We start from the raw sequence: 23,065 nt of genomic DNA, 5'->3' as shown, positions 1-23,065 counted from the left end.
AGTTACCAATGGTATTCAAAATACATTACCTCCCAAAATGACTATTTCTAACAGTCATCTGGATGGACAAGCTATGGGATGGTTATTAAAAAATCAGTTACATCCAATCACAACTCATTTCAAATGATACTGATAAATTTGAAAGGTTGAAAGAAAAGCAACAAAGAAAACATAATGTTTGGAAAATAATATGTAACATAAGAATATCTATACAACTGGGATTTTTTTTTTTTTAACTCACAAAAGGATAAATAGCAGTTTAAAACTTTGGTCAGGAATATGAAGTTTTTTTTTGATGAAGAAATGTAACTAGTAGTTTACTATATCTTTGCATACAGTGCATAAGGGGGCAGACAACATGAAGGATCGAGTCAGTCAGGAAAAAAACTTTAGCCAAAGAAGTTTACACAAGATTAGAAATTTCATATGGCTATATCTGCAAACATCTTGGTTAACACATGGTTATTTTCTCACAAAAAACAGTCACTGTGTGTTACTATTACTTTTTCTTATGGCAAAACTGTTTTTCAAAAAAACTAGACTTGATTTCAATTAATTTTCATTGAATTTAGATATTAATCTTTCTATCCAGTGGAGAGTGTATAATCATTCAAAGGCCTAACAGGTTTCCATTTAATTTCCTTTATTTGCTTATAAACAACATTGTTGCACTGAAATCAGGATGCTTTTCAAAAATTAAAACCTCTTCCATTAAAAGTAACCATCCATTAAAGTAATTTAAATTAATGTAATAATTGACACGGTAATTGGAATTTCACTGAAGGGATACTAAGAGCATATTTTTTCTTATATATTACTCTGAGGATACAGAGTTCCTAATTTTTTTAATGTCCACTTGCATATTGTTCTTAAAATTGCACATGCAATACTCATTAAAGCTAGGAAACAAGAAACTGCATAGTGGAAAGAAAAATATGTCTATTTTTCTAATATGTGAAACAGTTCCAATGCCATTTAAAATAACTTTGAATGGCATCAACTATTCTTCCTTCACATATCACACCCTGACTTTAAAGTGCATGAATGTGGAAGAAAAAAATAGGAAATCATTGAATAACTCTTGCCCACCTACCCAATAAAATTTAAGAGTATAGTGTGCTAAATTTTTATCACCTCAAGAACCCCCCATCAATAGAGCTGAAGCACCAAAGTCTTCCTGGGTGTTATGACCACAAGAAAATGGCGGTAATGAATCTGCTCTCGTGAGGAAACAGTGTCATTATCTGCTTCAATTACTTCTTTTTCCCTAGTTTTAGTAAAATAATACATTACCTGGTCACATTAAAAATTCCACATTAAAAAAAATTTATCTTGGACTAGTTCCATTAAAGCAGCTTGATTATTGTTAAGGATTGATTTGGTCATCCATGTTTAGTGAGTGCCTATCACATGACTGTGACTCTTCACAGTAAATGCCCACTGAGCTTCCTGTTGTATTTCAGGATTTTCTATTAAGTTCAGTGACATACCCCAACAAAAGAAATGGGATTAAGAATACCCACCTGTACAATCTCAGTGAAGGCACAGGTCATAATTGTACATGAATGAACGGATGGCTTTCTATAATTTGTGATGTCCTGAATCAAAGTCCTTGACAGATTAAATTGTAATGGCAATATCATTAAATTAAACTACAGACTCCCAAAGTCATTCAGTGAAAAAAAAAAGGGTAGTGTCGTTCTTATATTCTCTATCTATATCCAACAGAGGAGATTGAACATTTTGTGATGAAACCTTTCCCTAAAAGCAACTGACTCAGTCTGGGGTTTGTTTGCAACAGAAAATCTCTATGTAGTTTTTTCATTAACAGAAACTTCAATCTAGTACTTAAATCAGAGGAAAGAGATTTGGGCTCACCAGGAAAATAGGTCTGGGACTCAAAAAACTAAAATTAACTGTAAAAAAAATAACAACAACAAAAAAACCCCCAGTTTTAATTTATTAAAGTCCTCTCTTCAAACTATGTTAAAGGGCAATCATACAAGTTATTTATTTGCTATCCTCTTCATGAATAAACAATTGGCAGCCGGAAGTCAACTTCTTTTCCTCAGAGTAACCCCCAAAAGATTTTTAAGACCTTAAGAGTCCACAAAGAGTTTGAGAACATAATTTACCAAGGAGGTATTTATAAATTTCAGTAGTTGAAATTTACTAATAATTTTCATCTGTCCTTTTTAGAGCTCTAAATTTCATATTCTAACTAATGAAAGCCTATCAAGTAAGAACAAAAATCATATTTCAAATACACTGGAGTTTGCATAAATAAATTAGAAGTCAGTTTAGTTGACTGACAAAGTTATAAGAGCAGTTACACAAGAACACAAACCTATAATTGGTTTTGAACCTTATTTCTTGGCCACAGTACTATATCTGGTTCTGTTGTAATAGTCATTTTCACTCCAAAAATGTACTAGGGAAATGATCTGGAACCAAAATTACTCTCTAACTAATTCCTTAGTTTTTCTTTTCAACATCCACTGAAGCATTTTGAAGGGAGAGTTATTGGATGTTTCAGCCTGAAATGTTAACATCCTTGTCAAAGCAAGTTACAGAGTAAGATAATAGAAATAAACAGTGCCACAGAGAAATGATACATTCCTAGAAATGGCAAGAAGACTTCAAAAATTACCCGTTAAATGCAACCTGAAACCATAAAAGGCATTTCTATCTATAAACTGCAAGGTGACCTCCAATATTTTGTAATTTTTATATTTCAGATAGCTCTCAATTAAAAATTTAAGCAAGTGATGCTACGACGTAACTATTTTCCTTCCCTGATTCACCATCCCCAATTATTCATATAAGTGCTACCTTTTCAATAAGGCATCTTTTCTTTCATAGCACTTACCATCTTACATACCAAATATACTTACAGTTCACATTTATTATATACTATGTTTCTTCCCACACTAAATTGTAAGCCCCAGAGGTAATGAATGGACTTTTGCCTGTTCTATTCCCAGAAGAATTCCAAATTCCTAAAACAATACCAGGCATGTAGTAGGTCCTCAATAAATACTTTTTGAATGAAAAAATGTATGTCTGATTCTCTGTGATGCATTATGATTAACAAAAAAGGCATGTTCTATCGCACTTACCCAACTATGAAAATATTTTAGCTTTCCATTTTGAAATGTCAGTACTTTCTCTAAAGTCACATAGAAGGTCTGACTCATTTAAAATGGCATTTGAAACTACTGACTAAATCCTTATTCCAAGAGTGAACTCACCTATTTACGCAGTCTATGTATGAAGAAGATCAGGATCAAAATATTTATGTCACTATTTCTGTACCCACTACATCTCTTTCTACACCCCAATGTATCAGTGCCACCCTAATACTTAAATACATTTCATTTGTCTGATCATATCTTGCAAAAATGCATTTTGTCAGTATGTACTTTACTTCTGATTGGAAATAATTGGAAAGGTAGATTTGACAGTACTCCACCCAAAGATATATAAGTGGATGAGCTCTTCAAGAGAAATATTATAGAACCAGAGAAGGGTATAGAATTGGGTGATAAGAGCCAGAAAACAAATGGTATCAGAGAAACAGAGGGTGATGATGGAGGGTAATCTACCTTGAGGTATATGAAAAAAATATGAAGTAACTACTGGGGAGAATCTGATGTGGATTTTCTTTTTTTATAAAGATAAATAAAAACAGATGCTGACTAGCACCCAAGGCCCAGCTGACATTAAACACTGTGAATTTGCAGTAAATCCAATTGGCAGAGTTACCTGAATTTCTCTAATAATATTCAGCAGCCCAGAAGCATAGAAAATGAAAGGCTAGATTAACCCAGGACTAAAAAGGCCAAGGGAACAGAATGGGGTGAAATTCGGTTACTATGGAAGAGACACAAAAATACTGCACATTCTCCACCTCATTTAAATGGGAAGCCAGAATTCTAAATTCAAGGGTTTTCCCCTCTCATAATCATCCCAAGTGTATCTTAATACTGATTTTAGTTCAGTTCAGACTTCAGTTAAAATTGGTCTAAAAATATGTTCCGGCTAAATAAAACTCTGACTCAAGCTAATGGTGTGGAATTGATGCATAATCTGTAATCTTCTACCAGTAGAAGCCTATGTGTGGAACTTCACATTTTTAACCATATCATTTGGGAACCAGTATCTTACACAGCTGGAAAGTCTCCCTGCAGTTCCTAGCTGGAACAGAAGGGCAAGTCCTTTGGCAACCACCACCTAGACCACGTTAACCCTTTCATTTCCTCTTCACAATCAGGTTTTAACAAACAAACAAACAAACAAACAAACAAACAAAAGCTCAACTCCAACACATTCATTTAACAAATTCATTCAACAAATACTTAGTGTGTTTCTGCTATCTACCAAGCAGTCAATACACTGGATGACTAGTGTTTAAAGATGGGGCCTGGCATGAAAAGATAATTGAACAAAACAAATTTCCTCTTTTGAAATCTGAGCTAAGAGATATTAAGCCTATGAAGCATTTCACTTGGAAGTTGGAGCTGAAAACCACCATGTAGAGGGGGCCCAGGTGTCATGTGGCAGGCAGAAATTGAGAGGAGGCAGAAGCAAGGAGGAAGCTATGAAGAGAGAAGGAGTGAATGGAACTCTAGATTCCTCTGAGGGAGAAATCACATGGACCATAAAAGAGAGATGGAGGAGATTTCTCCTGAGAACTGCCCCACCGGTTTTTAAAGTTCTTGTTCCAGGGTCCCCTGATTCAGAGAATACAACTGACTACATTTTCTTAAGGAACTTTGAGTGATTCTCTACTTCTTGATCCAAAATGGGGCTAAGCAGAAACCACAACATGAATGATTATTTTAACCACACATACACATTTCTATAAGGACACATGGTATTCTACATATATTCACATACTATGGTCCACACACTAAGTACACCTCTTCTTGGAACGCATGTTGACTTATTTTTTATGTTTTCACATTTCTTCTCTTCTTTGCACCCTTTCTGTAAGGAAGAAGCTGTAGCCTGAATATGCAAGCCTTGAGTAGGTAGGGAAGATCTACCTATTGCTGATATTCTCACCTTAGAGGTTCTAGGAGGGGACAGGCAACATGAGCCATTGGAAGAGCACTGGCTTCACAGTTGTGAAACCTGCTGCTGTTTGAGCTCCAGCTCCAGCACTAGTCATGTGACTGGCTACATTCCTTTCATCCTCCAAGTCACACGAAATGTCGATCAAAGCACAGGCAAACTTCAAAGATATTGTGGATTCGGTTCCAGACCACCACGATAAAGCAAATAATGCATTAAAGTAAGTCAAATGAATGTTTTTGGTTTCTCAGTGCATATAAAAGTTGTGTTTATACTATGCTGTATTAAGTATGCAATAGCATTATGTCTTAAAAAGTACATACTTTAATTTATAGAGATTATTACTAATAAATGCTAATAACCTAAGCTTTTAGTAAGTCATAATTACTGATCCTAGATCATCCTAACAGATATAATACTTTTTAAAATATGAAATACTGTGAGAATTACCAAAATGTGCCACAAAGACACAAAGTGATCAAATGTTTTTGGAAAAATGGTGACAGTGGACTGAGGCAGTGTTGCCACAAACCTTCAATTCATTGTTGTTGTTGTTGTTGTTTTTTAAAGATTTTATTTATTTATTTGAGAGAGAGTAGGAGAGAGAGAAAAAATGCACAAGCAGGGGAAGGAGCAGAGGGAGAAGCAGATTTTCCACTGAGCAAGGAGCCCAACATGGGGCTCAATCCTAGGACCTTGGTATTATGACCTGAGCTGAAGTCAGACGCTTAACCAATGAGCCACCCAAGCACCCTCAAAAACCTTCAATTTGTAAAAAATGCAATATCTATAAAGTACAATAAAGTGAAGCATGATAAAACTATTTCACTCTCAGGTAGGTGTATAAAGACTATCTGTAGCAGAGCTAAAAGCAACACTTGTTAGTCTTAACAGTCTTCACCCCCATCTATGACCTGCCAAAAATCACGTTGGGAAATGAGCAAGCATCTTTTCTGGGACCTACTCACAACCCACTCATATCTTCCAGTCCCTACATTTCTCCTTGGTCATGAATGTAAATTCAGGTGATATTCAAGCCTAGATTTATCTTCAGATTTTTCTTGACGTTGTTGTTCCCTGTTCTTTATTCCTTCCTTCCTGATGTCTCCAGATACTTTCTTTAACATTTCCTTTCTAAGGAACTTCCTTTAGCCATTCTTTTAGTTCTGGTCTCCTGGCAACAAATTCTTCTAGCTTTTCTTCAGTCAAGAATGTGTTGCTTTCTCCTTCATTCCTGAAGGATACAAGGTTCTGGGTTGATAGTTCTTTTCCTTCAACAATTGAAAAATATTGTCCCACTTCCTGGACTTTTACACTTTCTGGTGAGAAATCTATTTCCATTAAAACTATTTGCTCCTTCCAGGTAAAATGTGTGTGTGTGTGTGTGTGTTTTCTTGCTTCCAAGGTCCTTTTTTATCTTTAGTTTTCAGAAGTTTGACTATGATGTGCTTTGGTATGGATTTCTTTTTTTTTTTTTTTAAGACTTTATTTATTTGATGGAGAGAAAGAAAGTAAGAGGAGAGAGCACAAGCAGGGTGAGTGGCAGGCAGAAGGAAAGGGAGAACCAGTCTCCCTGCTGAGCAGGGAGCCCCAAGTGGGGCTCAATCTCAGGCCCCTAGTATTATGACCTGAGCTGAAGGCAGAAGCTTAACCTACTAAGTCAACTGGGTGCCCCAGTATGGATTTCTTTAGATACATCATATTTGAGGTTCATTCAACTTCTTAAATCTATAGGATTTTTCTCTTTTGCGAAAAGGCTGGGAAGTTTTCAAACATTATTTCTTTGTCATCTTTTCCTTCTGTGACCTCTCCTCTGAATGTTTGATCTTTTGTTATAGTCTCACAGATCTCTGAAGCTCTGCTCATTTTTTCAGTCTTTTTCCTATGTGTTGTTCAGATTGGTTAATTCCTATTGTTCTGTCTTCTACTTCACTTATTCTTTCTTCTGTTTTTTCCATTCTGCTCTTGAGCCCATTAACTGAGTTTTAAATTTCAGTTATAATTTTCATTGAAATATTTCATTTGGAAGTAATAGTCTAGTCATCATATGAAAAAGTTTATCCCTGGGTCAAGCCAGACCATCCAAATCTGCATATCTGGCCTCAGAGAAATGTTTATGCTATAATGTGGCAAGGCAATGTACTGGGCCTTTGTTGAGAAACATAATAAGAAGCAAGTATATAAGTAATAAGTAAAGATTATCGGTAAGAATGCTATTAAGAGTATAATGTACTACATCTCAAAGTATCCCTTTATGACAGTATTGGAAGAATATCTCTCAGCTCTGTATCACAAGAAGTTGAATAATCAATTTATATCTATATTTCAAAAGCTATGAAACCAATAATTTCCTTGCTTTGACTGCCAGGAAGTTCAGTCAAATTTGGTAATCCCCCCAGTACATTATGGCATAGGTTTTGTGTATTGGCTTTACCCATGACTTAATTTTATTTCTCAAACAAAATTTTACTTTTACCCAGATGTCTTCATGTATTTGTTCTTCTTCCCAGTTCTAGAGTAGGCATTTTGTTATCTAATTTCATTTCTTTTGGAAACAGGGAGGTAAGCAAATATATTTTTACAAGATAGAGGGCTTGTAAGCCCTAACTAGGACAGAAAATAAACCTCAAGTATGTTCTCAACTCATAATAGGAACTTAATGAGAGCTGCCATTTTAATCCCACACTGTCTCTTTCTCAGGAGATCCTACAAGAATATATTTGTTGTCACATAATTTACACTAGATGTATTAGATGGAGCTTTTTGAAGGGGAAAATACAGGTACTACCTGGAGGACCGAGGCTCCGCTGTGGAGAAACTGAAGACCACTCTCAGCTGAGTCAATTCCACCAGTGGCCAAAATGGGAAATCCAGGCAAGGCACGAGCAATAGAGGTCACAGCTCGCAAAGCAATGGGTCTAATTGCTGTGCCTACAGAAAATGAGAATAATCAATGGTTAGCATATTGACCATTTAAACATACTGCCTTATAATCATTATATGCAATGGTGTGCTATACTAGACAAAAGTCAATTTTCTTTATTGTTACTTAAGATATGCGTGTGTGTATGTGTGATACATATACATTGCCATGTTTTAAAGTATGTTAATTTGTAAATGGATGTGTATTTAAAGAATTTTGATGCTATTATTGCAAGCAAACGTGTTATGCAAGTGGATATAGCAACTTCAGAACTCCTGCATAAAATACATACATAATACAATTTGATATACAGTAATGTGTAAAAGATTATATGGAACTCTCAAGCATCTGTTTTAAAAAGAACAAGGAACAGCAGATTTTGAAAAAGAAAAACAATCACATACAGTGCATAAATAGACATACAGCTCTGTTATGTTTCCACTAAGTATAAAGCAGCTGGTGTGAATAGAGATACTGTGAAAACAAGCAAGGTGCTGACGAACTTACAGATTCCATATTGCTTTTTACATGCATTACTTGCAATTTGATGAAATATAGTGAGCCTAATCGAATTTTTCATACATTAGGTTTCCACCAAAGTAAGGACAATTTACTCGAATTCAGTAATTAAAGAGTATGTGCTTAATTTTTATACTTCACTCAACCAGGCATTACAAATATATTATTCCCTAATCATAATGAAAACTTCGTAGATGAACAGAACATTTGAGGGTCATTTTTTAAATGATTATATTGTATTAAAGATGCTTTCAACTCTCAAGGGTTAACATATCCAAAGTAAATTAATGCTTTCATCACACTGGAATATAATTTGGTATTTCTGGTGCAGATTCATAAGTCATTGTTCTTTAAAGGTATTTTCTGAACTAAAAATAGTTCTATTTGACATTGCCTCAAGAACACAAATAAGCAACTGGTAAAATCAGCCTCATGTGGTGAGTACTTTAATCATTACCTCTACCACCACAAGCATCTTCAAGACCAGCATTATCAATATGTATTTATGGAAGGACTCACCCTCAGGAAGCACAAAGAATTTTCCTTAAAAATTAGTGGATTTCTTTTTATCTTGTTCATATCCATTTCTGATGATATTAAATTTATGTGTAACTCATGCTTTGCATTTAACACCAAAAATGTTTGTTGGAAATATCTGTTCCTATTGCTCCCACACCTTAAAATCCTCCTCTAGATATTAATGTTTCTTAGTCAAGAATGTTCAAGGCTGACACTTCAGAATTCCATAATGGACACTGAAATACAAGGCAGTAAGTTAGGGTGAATTAGAAACTGAACATCAAGATCCTATTTCTACTTCAAAGTGTTTATCTGTGACTTCTTCATCTGTCTGATAAGGTAGAGAAGGTAAATGACAGAAGAATGCATAACAAGAATGTACACCCACACCAACACCCACATACACATTTAAATGTACAAATCTTTAGCTGTACTAAAAAGAAATCTGAGTAAAAATAAAAGTTAAAGAAAAGCATTTTAAAGGACATCTGTAATTTAAATAAATCTTTTGGATTGACATATATCTATTTGCATAATATAACAGATATGTTCAATACATACTAAGCTGATGGCTTATTTATATGCATGTACTTTGAAGTGGTAACACTGGGATTCCTTTTTTTTTTTTTTTTTTCTTATTTAGTTCACCCTAGAGAGTTAAGGAAATTTGAGCTAAGCAGATAAATAATTTATTTCTAACTGCACTGTTAGAAGACTATCATTAATACTAAGGAATAAAATTTCAAAGTGGTACACAGGGATTTGGCCACATATTCCAATTGATATTAATGGACATCAAATGGCAAAATCCCAGAACACAGCTTTGAAAATTTAACCAGTTACATTTAAAGGGCAACATTATTACACAGGTGTTAAAAAACACCAGCAAATCCTCAGTGGCATTTGAAAATGTTCAATTAGGTCAATAAGACATTTTCTATTTCATGTTTTTCTTTCTTTCCTAAAACTTTCTAATCTACTTAATGAACATGAAAACCTTTCAAACTAATAAAGGTATCTTCTTAAAAATTAAGAGTAATTATGTTCTCTCAGGAAATGTGATCCAAAAATGAAGAAATGGATCCTTCTGTTACTGGGTTATAGTAAATTCAGTTTTTATTTCCATTATGAATTCCATTTGATTAGTTTTCTTTGTGACTCACCTGGTTTAATATGAAATATAATCTACCTGTTCTCGGAGAGCATTTTTATGGGGAATAGGTTTTAAAAATGACTTTTATCTACCATGAAAGGTTTCTGGAAGGAAATCTTTTGAAAGTATATAAAAGGATCTTTCTAAATTGTTATATAGAAATTTCTTTTCAGTTTTAAAATTACAGGGATGAAGAAATAATAGGTTCAAGATAAAAATAAAAGTTTCAGTATAAGTAAAACACATATATCTATATTATACAGAGTTGTACACTTGTCAATTAAAACACATAAATATTTCCAGGATCACAGCAGCTATCAGATAAGGACTTTTTACGATTTTGTCACTTCTGTAGTAATTAACGATTTTAGACCAAAGACCAGGGAGGAAGAAGCCAGTTTGAGAGGCTTAAGGCATTGAATATGGACTCCATCTATAAGAAAATGACAAGGTTTAAAAATTAAGAAATTGAAATCCTATAAGCTTACGTGAACTAATAGGCAACATGCAATTTAAATTAAGCCCTCATCCACATGGGATGGCCAGATGAGCCTGATGCCTAATGGGAAATTCAGTTATATCAAGCCATTCTGTTCCAGCTGTGTGGTATGCTCCAATCAAGGTCAAGCCATTCTGAATTCCCAAATTTCAAAACAAGCTGAAGGTTTGAACAACCAACCAACCAAACAAACAAACAAAAAATGAAATGCAGCCCCAACACTGCTACCAAGAGTCTGATTGGTTCGAAAGCAGCCTACTAGAAAAGCTGGTAGACTAGACTGAAATGTAACTTTTGCCATCTAATCAGTCTAGGCCTTCCTTAAGGTCACAACTTAAAATGCCAATTAATATGCTGAAGTCATAGATCTTCTCTGAAGAAACTTCACAGAACATTTTTGGATTGATTCCTATTCTAGAAGAAAAAATTTTATAAGTCAGAGATTTTTTAATTAAAAGTTAATCAGTCTGATTTGGATAAGTTTTTTTCCTAAGAAGATGATAGCATCACTTGCCAATATCACTTCAATAATTTTTAAAAGCTACCATTAACAATAGTGTTATGTACTGATATGTAAATAGTAAGGTATTATGACTTAATCAGTTTCCTTATGCAGGCCTCATTTGTCCACTCATCTGTCCATCTGTCTATCTGAGAAATGTCTATTAAGCACCTATACCTTTAAAAAAAATTGTACTAAAGCTGAAAATCTTTCAAGAGCGATCCCATTTAATCAATTTGTGTCCCACCTTGTCACCAATGCAGATACCCAAAATACTAATCCCTGTGATTTTAGAAGGTGGTTTTAAGGCAAATAATATGAATCCAATTATTTATTCTGTATAGATGTTCCATTAGGAAAAATTCATAGTCATTTAAACATATACATTTTATAAATACTATTAATATGAATTTTAGAAAGAAAGCAATTGGACAGCATCAGAGACACAACAGGGCCAAAAGCTTAGGCTAAAATTCCAGCTCCACCACCAGCAAGCTGTGTGATTTTGTGAAAATTTCTTCATTTGATGTACCTCCATTTTTTTCAACATTAAAATAATAAAATTACAATCACAACTTCACAGGGTTTTTTTTTTTTGAGGATTAAGTGATTTAATATATATAAAGGGCTAGCACAGGATAAAAACTATACAGGTCTTTGCTATTCTGATCTGTACTATCCACAAGGACAATTGATTTCAGGGGGAGCATTTATTCAGTTTACTTTGACAGTGCCTGTTGTGTTTCTGCTGTGTATTTAGTAATGCTATTAAACCATTTTTTTTTTTAATAGAGAAAAAAAAGCATGATGCCTCTGATGGTAGAACTCGATATCCCCTGAAACCTTACAAGGACCACACATCCACCGTCCTTTCCCCCTCTCCTAACAGCTCTCATTCAGCAGTGTCATAACGTTGTTGATAAGATTACTTTCACTGACTCCAAAGGCAAAAATCTCAGAGGCAAAAATCAATATATTTAAAAAAAAATTCTTTTTTTTTTAAGAATCCAAAGGTCCAAGCACTAAACCAATATACAGGATTTTAATGACAGCTTTAGAACTCAAGTTTATTGGTGAAAAGGAGGTAGAGCTTTACTCTGCATGACTAAATCCTTGAAGAGAAAGGAATTTTTAATGGGCAAGACAGTGTGGAACATATGCTAATTTTGGATAACTGGAATTTTGAATAATTGAGTTTAATTCTGTTTGTTTTTTCCCTAATCATTTGACTCCTAGGACAGCTACTGTTGCACAATTAATTGTTAGAGCTAAGTCCACAATAAACTCCCTGATAATAGCCCTAGCTGGCAATAAAACAGAAAGTGGGTTATAATACTCACTCATGCTCACTGTGTATACAAAAAGAAAATGTACTTTTAATTTGCTTACATTAATTAAAATATAAGGAATTAAGTAGATAATAAATTCATTAGAAATTGAACTTTGCCTACCTAATTGTTAATAATTTTAACATCATCGAGAAGAAAATATTAACAAATCAAGAATTTCAAGGATTTAGGAGTTGAGAAACTGATTTTATAAAATACTAAAATACACCTAAGTAAAGCACCAAAAAATTTATGCTTTACTAAAACAAGCTTAATATGTTAATGAACCTAATATACTAATAGATATGTGAAACATAGCTAGTTAAAAATACAGCTTTACACATGGATTAAAGCCCTCTGAGAAAATTAGCATAATTCAACCAGAAATTGAAGTACTAAAAGGATCCAGGGTTATATGTAGAGATATGAAATTTAAAGAGGAGAAATGGGGGAAAGAAAATCAATTGTTTTATGTTGTTGTTATTTTACTTTTATTGGAAAAAATGAAAATTACCTTGGGAAAATGTTTTAATTTCAGTTGACTATTTCAAGAATTTTTTCCTAAGTCTTTATATCTTTGTGGCTATATTTATTTTCTTCATAACATATTCAGTATGTTAATAGTCAATTCACATTCAGTCACTTGGTACCTAGCATGTGCCAAGCATTTTATCTTAAAGCAAAAGAATTAAGACAATTCATCAAAGAGGGGGCCATTTTCCTTTCTGAAAGTATCAGCTGCTGGTAGTGGAAGGATTAGGAGCACCCGTTCACGGGGTAACTTCCACGTGCCAGACCTGAGGTGGAGGACTCAAACAGATTGTGCAATGTAACCCTCACGATGCTGTGAAGGTAGATGCTGTCATCTCTATTTCGTATATGAAGAAAGGGAAGCTCAAACTGAATAAATAAACTGTTTGATGTCACACAGTTTAAAAGGGATAGACTGAAATCAAACACCAAGTCTCTATGACATGAAAGGCTGTACTCTTCAGCTGTTACTGAGAAATGACAGTGCAGCATTTATGAAGAAGATCATCTTCATATTGTCTTTGCCCAAGAAAACCAGTATCAGTATGGCCAATAGCCTAGTGCTAAGAGCATAGGTTCTAACATCCAACCAATGAGGTGTAAGTCTCAGCTCGCTTACTTCATATAAGTATGACTTTGAGCAAACTCCTTAACTTCCTAAAGCATCCGTCTTCCCTATCTGTGAAACAGGGTCATTAATAACAATATCAGAGCAAACTGAGGAGAATTAAATGATAGAATTCACCGAAAACATTTGGCATACTGCCTGGTTTCTAGTATACATAGGCTAATATTACTGTCAAAGCTAGAGTAAACTAAGCAGAAAAATAAACATTCAGCTACAAACATGTGGGGATAAACACTTAATACTTAAGGGGTGTTAATTAACCTCTTAGATCTCAAATTTGGAGATTTGCTTGTAATTCATATGTCATTTCATTTGTAAAAAAATACTTTGAGTCTATGATTATAAATGCATGTATTTGTGTAAACATATCTTTATTAGATTTATAAGGCAATGGCAATATCTAAATGTATATGTCTTTTCATCCAGAAACTCCAGTTTGAGGAATCCATTCCATTAGTACATAGACACAAAGTTACATGTACAAAGATCTTCCTTGAAATATTTCTTTTCATAGCAAAATAGTGAAAACAACATAAATGATCACCAATAGATTATGCTATTAAATATAGTTCATCTACCCTAGAAATTTTTACAAAAGATTTTATTTCTTTCAAAGCACAAGCAAGGGGGAGGCGCCGAGGTAGAGGGAGAAGCAGAGGAACCTGCTCTCGATCCCAGGACCCTGGGATCATGACCGGAGCAGAAGGTAGATGCTTAACTGACTTGAGCCACCCAGGCATCCAATATCCTAGAACATTTTTAAAACTAACATGGATAGGGCACCTGGATTGCTCAGTCGGTTTAGTGTCCAACTCTTAGTTTCAGTTCAGGTCATGATCTCATGGGATCGTGGGATCAAAGCACTCCCTCACACATGCATCAGGCTCTACACTGAGAGGGAAGTCTACCTGATTCTCTCCCTATGCCTATCTTCTCCCATTCTCTCTCATAAATTAAATCTTTTAAAAAAAAACCAAATAAATAGAAAAAAGGAAAACTAACAGGGAAGTATCTCTAGTACAAATGCTGAAATGTTAATAACAAGTAGCAAAATAATATATATGATGTGGTCCCATTTTGGGTTAAAAAAAGTATGATTACATTTAGTACATGGCATGTAAATGCATAGAATGTTGAGTTTTAAACTATTAACAGTTAACTCTGGGGATGGTGCCGAAGAAGTCTCAGGTTGATATCTAAACTTCCATATTTGATTCCTTTAGATAAAAAGTGTTTATAATTTACTTCTGCAATAAAAAGTGACTAGTTTTTACAATGCTCCAAAAAGTTACAATAGAGAAATACGCATTATCAGATTTTCTGTTGTGCAACTTTTATAGAGAGGATGTGCAAGGATTCTATATTTTGCATATTTAAGAGAGTACACTTAGTCCTTTATCCAACATTTTAAGCAAAATATTAACAAATTCAGACTATATCCTGGACATAATGATCTCTCCCTGCCTACACATACACACACAAACACACACACACCATAGTGTATGAAATGGCTGTAAGGAATCCCAATAGTTGTCTTCAAATATTGAAGGTAACCATAGAGAAAAGGTTTCATCTATGCTTTTCTTAAAAGATAACTAGAACTAATGGTTAAGCACACATTAATTTTTTTTTAATTTTATCTATTTATTTGACAGAGAGAGAGACACAGTGAGAGAGGAGACACAAGCAGGGGGAGTGGGAGAGGGAGAAGCAGGCTTCCCACTGAGCAGGGAGCCCCAGGTAGGGCTCGATCCCAGGATCCTGGGATCATGATCTGAGCTGAAGGTAGACACTTAATGACTGAGCCACCCAGGAGCCCCAAATAGTTTTATTATTACCATGATTTCATCAATTTTTTGCAAATCCAGCAGCACAAGTAGTTACACTGGGACATCCTTATTCCTTGAACCTAGATGGATATTTGGCAGGTAGAATACAATAAAATGACCTCTCTAGCAAATATTAGATTAGACGATATCTTCGAATTCAAAATTCAAGGACACTATGAACTTTCTCATGGTAGTTTAGGAGAAATTTTACATGCTCTGTGCTTTCTAATAGATACCTGTGATGAAGCTAACTTAGAAAGAACCAGATACAAGTTAAAATAAAGTTTTAACATTAAATACAATCACACTCAATATAGAGACTCTTCTTTTGAGTGCTTTTTAATTGCCAGGGATTTTCTTAAGTGTTTTTTGTATACATTGTGTCAATGACATTACCATAGATTTTTTTGGTCTCCATTTTTATAGATGTATAAACAAGACTCAGCAGAAATAAATATCTCACCCTCAAGAGATCACTCAGTAGAAAGCGTGGGTCCAGTATTTGAATGTAGGTCAACCTGATTGCCAATATCATGCTCTTAGCCATAATGTTATACTTATTCCTTATATTATTTTATTTTATTAAAGATTTTACTTATTTATTTGAGACAGAGAGAGAGAGCACAAGCAGTGGGGAGGACAGAGGGAGAGGGAGAAGCAGGCTTCCCACTGAGCCGGGAGCCGGATGCAGGGCTCAATCCCAAGACCCTGGGATCATGATCTGAGCCCCAGGCAGATGCTTAACCAACTGAGCCACGCAGGCATCCCTTCTTCCTTATTTTAAATGTTTGGATCTGAATTAAGTTACAGAGAGAGTAGTCACTGATTTTGTAGCTCATAAAGATATATGGTCCAAGTATGAGAAAACCAAGAATATTAGCATTATATTAAATGTTGGCTAGGAATTAGAGTCCCAGTTTATTATACCTGTATTTATTTGTAATTATCTGATGTAATTATAAGTAGCATCTTCTTTCAGTCTAAAAGTATCTCAGTTTGGATGATTATATTATATGCATGAATTACAGCACAAAGATAATTATGAAAGCAAAGTGAAATTGATTTAGACTAAAACCATAACCTATGAAGAACTCAGAAACTGACTAAAAGAATGGCATGAAGAGATAAATGTCTTTAAATCTGATAATCGAGGGAAAAATATATGGCATTCATATGTGATAGCTAGGCATAATTAGTCTATATGTTCTTTCTATTTTCAACCTGTAGGTGGCCACCACAAGCTACACTTATTAAACAACTCATTAGTAGCATTTTCAATACTGTCATCTTCAGATAATTAGCAATTTATTTAAATAACCAATTTCTGTAGAAATAATTGCCATGAAATGCCCTGAACCTACTTTTTTATAAACTATAATAAAAGTGTTAAGATAATCCCTGACATTTGCAAATGCCATTAGTTCACCTTTCCTTTTGATAGTCCTATGGCATTATGTTTAAACAATTACCCGATAACACAGCAGTTTAATGAAACAGTACAGTAAGCACATTCTTCAATATGGCCAGTGAGGACACTCAGATTTAGAAACAAATCCAGTGTGCAGACATGTTTACACAAAGAAGAGACACACAGCCAGAAGAAAAAACGTTAATGAAATAAGTACATTATTGGTATTTCCAACTTGGTTTAGTTTTCACAGTAGATGCTGCAACATATGCACTCTCTTCGGAAATAAGAATGGAGAGTTCTGTAAGTTGATTCGTGTAATGGGTGTGTGTAAATTAAAATCATATGAATCTATGAGTAAAATACACTCATCATATTATTTGTTCAGTAACCTCCACACGGGAGAAAACAAGCAGGGAATTTTTCTTACTTTCATTTTAAAATGTTTAAGTATGTTTTTGCTTACAAAATGGTGCAAATTTTCAAAGCTGACATATCATGAAAAACTGCAAATGGTTTTTTAGATCTCAGCTGGTATTTAACATTTAAAATGGGCCAGAGTTCTTCCTTGCAATTCAGCTCTCTATTCCACTAAGAGGGGGCAGACAATGTTTCTGAGTTGCCAGTGACAAAACTCTTTGAGGTTTTCATAATTTTTAAGCTGTTGCCTTTCATATGGTAAAAGGGAATTAGAATTCAAAGCCAATGGTGATATCATTTTATGGCTAAAACGAAATAATCTGAGAGTCTAATGAGTACTAGTTGCTATATTATTCATACATTATGTATATCCTCACAGTAGGTCACAGAGGCATTATCCCCATTGTACAGATGAGGAAATTCAGGCTCCAAGAGGCTAAATTGTATGAGGCAGGGGTGTGTGGTAAAATAATGTATTACAACAATAAAACAATCAGGATGTAATAGGACAGTAAAATTCAATGCTACATTTGAATTTGAGGGCTTTTCTTTATTTCCAAATTACCATATGCCTCAGTCCTTCCCAAATAAGTACTTCTGGCTGTGCTTTTAGCATATAAATATAATGAGTTTACCTACAAATACAAATATATGGACTATTTTTAGAAATACACATATTTCCTTAGCCAAGAAATTCAGAACCATGATAGATTTGGTGAACATAAACATTTCTCATGGAATTCTGCCTATGGGATGTGCAGGGCAAATGTTATCAGACCAGATAAAAATCTCCCCGGTCTATGTCTACTCAAAATGGTTATCTGAGGGGGAGGATGAGGAAGAGAAATATTATAATGACGATGCTAATACTGATGACCAGAACTACATTTTACCCATGGAGAATCCAGAATCATTCTGAAGTGAGCATTTTTCCGAAGACATTAAAAAAAAAAAAAAAAAGTTTCTGCATCCACTAGGATCATATTATTTCTTTCTTTGGAAATCCATGAATTCTTTTCTCTCTGAAATTCTGCACTCTTTTCACTCTGTGGGTGGTTCCCTGGCCAGGGTGTCCATGGTAGCACTTGCCTTACTGTAAAACCTTTGCTTTCATTCTTGGGAATACATTCTCTTTTCACTTGACAATGAATTACATGTGTAAATCTCTGTGCCCTGTGATCAGGCTGCATTCCTCAGAGTCTGCTGAAACCCAGGCTGTACAGCAGGCAATAAGGTTTTGTTCTCTTCAAAGGTAGTAATGTGGACAAAGACATCTCCAGCTGGACCCTATCTGAACCCTGAGAACCAATGCTTTCTATGGACTGCCTGGGCACTTTGCAAAGGAGGGGCTCTGCCCATTCATATTTGCTCTACTGATTAGTAATTGCTCCCTTAATTACTCAACAATAAAATTTCTTCGTAAATTTCAATAGGACAAAAAATGAGAAATCACTTTCAGTCAAAATTATTTATCATAACCAGTTGCAAAAAAGCAGCAAGAGAGGTTCCTCCTCTCAGTGAGCTTATGAGGCTGAGCAGAGGAGATAAAAACATGATCAATGGATATCTTCGGCCTGATTGTGGCGGGGCAGAAGAGTCATAGGACAGGATGAGTGAAAGACTAACTAAAGAGGTCCAGGAAGGCTTTATGGCGCATGCAGGACTTCAACTGGGCTCCGGAAAGATGGTCTGGGTGGGTCTGGGGTTGAGAACTAGGCTATTTCAAACCTGGCAGGAGTTGGGGACAAGGTGAGCAAAGTCGCAGATATACTCCTGAACAAATCAGGTTCATGAAACACATTAATAGCAAAACTAAAGTGGCCTTGCAGTTTGGGAAATGGTATACAAAGCATTTAGATAGGGAGAAGGGTTGCCTGGTGAACAGAGGGAACAGCCCTTCCCTCACCCCCTAGCTATAACCACGATACTTTCTTTTAAAAAGGCTTTTTAAAATACTGATATGGCATAAGAAAAAAAAAAGGGGGGGGGTTGAATTTCAACAGTGTCTTGAATAAAAGATATTATAGTATGAAGTAAGTCTAGATTTATTTTATTGTTAATAAAAAAAATTATTAGGGAAAACTAAGAAGAATATAAACTCTATGTACATTGGCTATAGCCTTCCTATAGATTATAAGGACCTTTCTAGTTTGATTAAAAAAGTAATAGGATTTTTATCTGCCAGAGGAGACAAGGGTTAGGACTAAAATAGTAAGATTTCTTTTTCACGGTGTAGAGGACTCATGTAATGAAAAAGAATACAAGTTCTACTCCATTTTACATTCAACAAGTGCTGCCAGTCCTGTAATTTGTATTATCATAGATGCATTTATACTTTTAATAAACATCACAGATATTGTAGGAATCTGTAGCATGTATAAAATAGACTGCATGATCAAGCACTAAGGAAAGGGAAAAGATTTTAACACTACATTACTTCAGAAAGGATCTCCCAAAGTATTCCCTAAAGGAGCTCTCCTGGGCCCCTACATCATGAGGATATGCCTCAGTCTGGAAACCTCTCCTAGCATGTCATACAGCTGCTCATTCCTTCTCAAGCTGTGCATATCAGTGAGGCCCCCAGGACCCTTGATATTTTGGGGCTTTGAATGGTAAATTAGGACACTCCTCAGGCAAATGAGTGGTTAGAAATCAGTCTCTATGTGGGTAACTATGGAGTAAGAGAGCACTTTTAATGGACCTAAATAAAACCAGGTAAAATCAAGTCATCTGTATAAAGCAGGTAACACATTGACAAGAACATACTAAGTGCTTAATACAGATTCTAAAAACAATAAAAATATAATGAGAACAACAAGAACAACTTTGTATAATAAATCCAATAACTGAAATGAAATGGACAAATTCTAAGCAAAACACAACTAACCAAACTGACAACAAAACCCAGAAAATCAAAATAAAAAATAGCCCCATAACTCTTACAGAAATTGAATTCATAATAAAAAAGCATTTTTATCAAGCAAACTGCAGGCCTAGATGGCTTCACTGGTATATTCTATCAAATTCAAGGAAGAAATAATACCAGTCTATATACTTGCGGAAGATAGAAGAAACAAATCCCAACTCATTTTATGAGGCTAGCATGATCCTGATACCAAACCCTGACAAATATACTAAAAGAAAATAACATTATTGGCCAATATCCTTCACTAACATAGAACCAAATATCTTTAAAAAAATTTAAGAAAAATGAGTATAGCAATATACAAAAGGAGAAAAGCATTGTGATCAACGGAGTTTATCCCAGGAATGGGAGGATGTCTTAACATTTGGAAATCAATTAATGTAATTTGCCATATTAACATTAAATAAAAGAAAAAAATGTGAAGAAACATGTTAGCATTTCAAAAGACTGCAGAAAGTACACTTAAGAAAATTCAAAATCTATCCATAATGAATACTCTCAGCAAACAGCAATAAAAGAGATCAATCTCTGACAAACGGTATCTAACCAAAACTGTAGAGCTAATATCATGCTTGTTGGTTGAACATTATTTTTCTCTGTATACTTTACATACTCCCTATGTACTATGTACTCTTATCTTTTTCTATACATTAGCATGAGCAGTCAGAAAATTAAAATTTAACTTTACAACGGCACAAAAAAGTAACAAATAAGAATAAAGCTGTGAAAGATATGTAACATCTCTGCACCAAAAACTATAAAATATTTCTGAGAAAAATCAAAGATGTTTAAGAAAAAGAAGAGATACATTCATAGGCTGGAAGGTTCAATGCTGTTAAAATGTAAAATTTCTCCAAATTGATCTACAGAGTCAACAAAACCCAAATCACATTTCCAGTAAGCTTTATATGAAGAAACTAAGCTGACTGTAAAATTTATATGGAAATACAAACAACCTAGAATAAACCAAAACAATCATGAAAAAGAAAACAGAATTCAAGGACACTTTTACACATCAGGACTTGCTATAAATCTATAGTATCGAGACAATAGTTTAAGAAGATAGAACAGGGGGCACCTGGGTGGCTCAGTGGGTTAAAGCCTCTGCTTTCGGCTCAGGTCATGGTCCCAGGGTCCTGGGATCGAGCCCTGCATCGGGCTCTCTGCTCAGCGGGGAGCCTGCTTCCCTTCCTCTCTCTGCCTGCCTCTCTACCTACTTGTGATCTGTCAAATAAATAAATAAAATCTTAAAAAAAAAAAAAAGAATATAGAACAGGATGAAGTTTAGAAATAGTCCACACATATATAAAGGTCAATTGATTTTTGACCAAGTTACCAAGTCAGTTGAGTGGGGGAAAGAAAAGTCATTTTAACAAATGGTGCTAGGATAGATATTAGTAAAAAGAAAAAAAAATCTTGACTGCCACGTCACTTCATACAAAAAAATTTTCTTTTTAAGATTCAAGCTGGATTGAAAATCTAAACGTGAAATCCAAAACTATAAAGTTCCTAAGGAAATAAAAAATAGGACACTATCTTTGTAAACTTGAGTTAGGCAATGATTTCTTAGAAAGGACATTAAAAGCACTAACTAAAATTTTTAAAAAATTGATAAACTGGGCTTTATCAAAAATCAATAAAGAAGCCAAAGCCTAGGAAAAATACTATATTTATACACATTTATTTGAGAAAGAACTCATATCTAAAATGTATAAAGAACTCCTATAAAATAATAATTACAAGATGAATAACTCAATTCAAATGGGCAAAACTTGAGCAGAAATTTCAAAAAAGGCAACATACAAAGGGGCAATGAACACATGAAAAGTCACATCATCTCACAGCCATTAGAAAAATCAAGAAAACTAGAGCACCTGGAGGCTCTGTAAGTTGAGCATCTGCCTTTGGCTCAGGTCATGATCCCAGGGATTGGTTTTTGTGACCAGTCTTGGGATGAGGCCAGGTAGGAAAACCTGCTCAGTGGGGAGTCTATTTCTCCCTCTGCCCCTCTCCCACACACACTTGTGTTCTCTCTCTCCTTCTCTCTCTTTCAAATAAATAAATATAATCTTTAAAAGAAATCAAGAATACTGATAAAACTAAACACTGACAAGGATGTGGGAAAAGTGGAACTTTCATACATTGTCGATAAGAGCATAAATTATAAAAACACTGTGGATAATTGTTGGAAAATTTCTTTAAAAATTCAGCATACATCTAGCCTATGATTCAGCAAATTCATTCCTAGATTTTCACTCAGGAAGGACGAAAACAAGGCTAAAAAATTGTATGCACAAGAATGTTCACAGCACCTTTACTTTATAGCAGCCTCAAACTAGAAACCATCCAAAGGTTCATCAATAGAGAGTGGAAATACAGCTTTTGGTCAGTTAATTTAATGAAAACTACCAGCAATATAAAAGACTCACTAACTGGTACCTACAACAATACAGATGGATAAAAACAAAACAAAACAAAACAAAAACAAACAACTATGTTGAACAAATGAAGCCAAATGCATGCGTATGTGTGCACCCACGTATTCAAGATCCTGTTTCAGATTGTAGTTACTACAGATGTATACAATTTTCAGAGCTACTTTAGACAAACACTTAATACCTACGCATTGTATTATATGTAAAATATACTTCATTCGAGAAATTTAAAAATATGTAAATACATGTAAGAAGTAGCAAAAAAAAGTCCATGACAAAAGTGAGCATTTCCTATTTGGATCCACTTCTAAGAAATCTCTGAATGATCAGATCATTCAAAGGTTCAGATTATAAAATATGAGAGCACTT

General features: G+C 34.6%; 1 protein-coding gene across 1 annotated transcript in view; it reads right to left on the bottom strand.

Annotated features, from left to right (window-relative positions):
* Positions 1–23,065, bottom strand: part of DPYD (dihydropyrimidine dehydrogenase) — an 831,093-nt gene that overhangs the window by 146,786 nt on the left and 661,242 nt on the right. Inside the window, exon 19 of the mRNA XM_032302713.1 lies at positions 7,865–8,007. Within this exon, the coding sequence (XP_032158604.1) occupies positions 7,865–8,007 (143 nt within the window). The remainder of the gene's footprint in view (positions 1–7,864; positions 8,008–23,065) is intronic.

The sequence above is a fragment of the Mustela erminea genome, chromosome 10, assembly GCF_009829155.1.
Source record: "Mustela erminea isolate mMusErm1 chromosome 10, mMusErm1.Pri, whole genome shotgun sequence".
Classification (NCBI taxonomy): domain Eukaryota; kingdom Metazoa; phylum Chordata; class Mammalia; order Carnivora; family Mustelidae; genus Mustela; species Mustela erminea.
Note: the sequence above shows the minus strand (reverse complement) of the source record. Positions and strands in the feature narration are given on the sequence as shown.